The sequence below is a fragment of the Apium graveolens genome, chromosome 10, assembly GCF_009905375.1.
Source record: "Apium graveolens cultivar Ventura chromosome 10, ASM990537v1, whole genome shotgun sequence".
Lineage (NCBI taxonomy): Eukaryota > Viridiplantae > Streptophyta > Magnoliopsida > Apiales > Apiaceae > Apium > Apium graveolens.
Genome location: NC_133656.1, coordinates 71044125 through 71047474, shown reverse-complemented (window position 1 = coordinate 71047474; position 3350 = coordinate 71044125). Strand labels below are relative to the sequence as shown.

Sequence of the window (3350 nt, the reverse complement as noted above, 5' to 3'; positions counted from 1 at the left end):
TTACTACATCAAAAACGGAATAGACTCAGGTGACTAACTGTGTGTCAAGTAGGGTAACAAGAGACCAAAATGATGTGTTACTTGCTGAAGTAGACGAGAAAGAAGTCAGGGATGCTTTATTCAACATGCATCTGGAAAAATCTCCGGGTCCAGATGGAATGAGTTCAGGATTTTATCATAAATGCTGGAATATTATGAAAAAGATGTAGTGATAATTATGCCGAATTTCTTTCAAACTGGAATTCTCGATTAGCAGCTAAAAGGTACGCACATTGCTTTGATCCCAAAAAAACCAAATCCAGTGAACATGACATATATTTGTCCTATATCCTTATGTATTTGATTCATAATATCATATCTAAAATATTGGCGAATAGATTAAATCAAGTCATTGATTTTATTATCTCTGAAGCTCAAAGCCCTTTCATACATGGTCGATTAATTACTGATAACATAATGATAATATTTGAGGTTATGCATTATATGTAGATAAAGACACAAGGAGGGATTTCTAGATGGAATTGAAACTCGACATGTCAAAAGTGTATGACCGCATCGAATGAAATTTTTTAGAAGTAGTTTTCTTAAAAATGGGGTTCGACCAAAATGTTATAAGGTTGTTCATGAGCTATATATACTCTGTACATTATAATATCTCTCATGCTAGAATAACCTTTGGCCCTATTATTCCAAAAAGGGGTCTCATGCAATGAGAGCCATTGTCTTCATATTTGTTTCTCATCTGTATTGAAGGCCTCACATCATTGCTTCATGATTTTGAAGATCGTAAATTGATTAAAGGCATCAAAGTGTCCAGAACTGTATCTCCTATCTCTCACATATTGTTTGTTGACGATTCCTATATTTTGTGTATAGCCTCTACAGAAAGTGCACATAATATTCTGCATTTGATGAAGATCTTCGAACACGCTTCTGGACAGCAAATAAACATTGACAAATCATCCGTAATTTTCAGCAAGAATACTCACAATGCATTAAAATTGAGATGTATCAAAAACTTGATTTTAAATAGGCGAACAATCATAGCTTGTATCTGGACTTGCCCAACACAATAGATAGGAATAAATCAACCATGTTTGGGTACTTGAAGGAGAAGATGCAGGGTCGCATTCAAGGATGGGATAAAAAGACTCTGCCAAAAGGAGGCAATGTGGTGTTCCTGTGAAGTTTTGCAGCAACTTGAAAGGCTGATGTGTAAGTTTTGGTGGAAATCAAGTTCTACATAGCATAGCAACATACATTGGCAAAGTTGGCCTAGAATTTGCAAAAGGAAATCTACTGGGGGTGTGGGATTTAAAAATTTACGAGATTTCAACGTTTCTATGCTTGGTAATCAAGGTTGGAGATTTTTAAAGCACCCCGAAAACCTGGTAAGCAAGACTTTAAGTACATGTACTTTCTAAATGGTTCTTTCCCTAACGCTAAGATTGGTAGTAACCCAATTTATGTTTGACATAGTGTGCTTGAATCTCAAAAAGTCATTAGATGTGTAATTGGCTATCAATTTGGTAATGGTCAGTCTATAAATATACTGGAAGATCTTTGGTTACCCTCAGAAACTGAAGCTTGCATTCAGACCAATAGGGAATCCTTAAAAGGTCAAATGTTGTCGTCTTTGATGAGCATGGATATGAATAATTAGGACTACGACTTAATTGTGGATACGTTTGACAGGAGAAATGCAAACATTATACTCTCAATCCCTGTTAATAATGAGATGAACAGATGACTGGTATTGGAGACGTGAGAAATTGGGGAAATATTCGGTAAAAACTATATATCTACTTATACATGAGGAGAAACTAGATAATGATTATGCTGCTAACTCTGGATTCTTGCGCCACTATGGAATTTAAAAATTCAACCCAAGGTTAAAAACTTCTAATGCGCGATGTTATACGTGAATCCATGCTGCAACAAATTGCTTACCTACAAAAGATATGCTTTTATCAAAAAAAATCCACGTACATAAGTGTTGTCCAGTGTGCAATAGTCATGTAGAGACAGTCTTGCATATCTTGGTGTTATGTCCACATGCTGTTTCGAGTTGGGAGAAAACTAATATCCCTCAGATTGTTGATACCTTTAACTTTTTTCAAGTGTGGCTCCAGATGGTGTGGTGTTTTAACAACAAAGTGAGGAGAATATCTTCATTACGGTCATGGTTAGTTGGATGTTGTGAAAAAGTAGAAATGATATAATTTGAAAACAACGTAGCCTTAAGCCTAATGAAGTGGTAGAATTAGCGTGCTCGGTCCTTAAATAATGGAAAAGTGTTCAAGATTGTAGTTTTAACCATTTTCTACGATATATGTCTCAAGAGGATGGTGATGAACACTGGTGCCTACCTAAGATAAATACTATTAAGGTTAACTTTGATGCTGCCATTTTCGAAAAATCAGGTTGCAATAGTTTTGCTTTTATAGCTCGTGACCATGAAGGTGGATTAGTTGAAGCTCGATCCAAATGTCAGAGAGGTAGTCCAAAACCAGAACGGGTAAAAGCCATTGGGATACATGGAGCTCCCAGTTGGGTGAAGAACAAAGATCTTTGCGACGATGTGATAGAATCTGATTGCTTGCAGATAGTACAAGCCATTCGAAGCTCCATTAAGTGCTTCTCGAATGTTGGGAGTGTGATCAATGAATGTCGAGTTCTTCTTGCAAGTTTTAAGTACAAAAATATTATGTTTAGATTTGTCAAACGATCTGCGAACAAGGTTGCTCATTAATTAGCGCGACACAATTATTCTGTAGCTGATCGTAGGTGGAGGGTAGGGGATGTTCACCCCGATTTTAATTTTTTATTGTCAAACAATTTGAGTGATCAATGAAATTCGACATTCTTTAGGAAAAAAAAGTATATATGTGGTGTACAAACAATAATTAATTTTGGTGATAAAATTTTAATGTAATTGAGTTCAACAAAAATTCAAGTTAATAAGTAATTTTGAGTCATGTTCAAATTAATAAAATTTCATGTATTTTATTTTCGATCTTTCTCTATAATTTATATTAAATCCCTCGTATCTAAACTATACTATTATAAGTAAAACATGGTTTCTTTTGGTCGGTTGGTCAACACCTTCCTAAAAAATATGTTAACACATTCCAAAACAAATATTATTTAATTAAAAAAATTAAATCATGTATCTAATATATAACATACCTACAAACTCAATGAATTATTATCCAACGTACTTTCTAATCGTAGACAAATTCCTTCTTATCTTTTTTTAGGATCCAAACACTTTTAGAATTAATTTTAGTAATTCAAATTATAATATAACAAATGATTTCGTTTGGTAGGTTGGTTAACACCTTCCTAAA

At 34.4% G+C, this 3350-nt stretch overlaps 1 protein-coding gene across 1 annotated transcript; it reads left to right on the top strand.

The window, feature by feature from the left end:
* Positions 1–2332: 2332 nt before the first annotated feature.
* Positions 2333–2752, top strand: LOC141690650 (uncharacterized). Its single transcript, XM_074495431.1, has one exon. It carries the CDS (start codon positions 2333–2335, stop codon positions 2750–2752), a length of 420 nt encoding a protein of 139 aa, XP_074351532.1.
* The last annotated feature ends 598 nt before the right edge of the window (positions 2753–3350 follow it).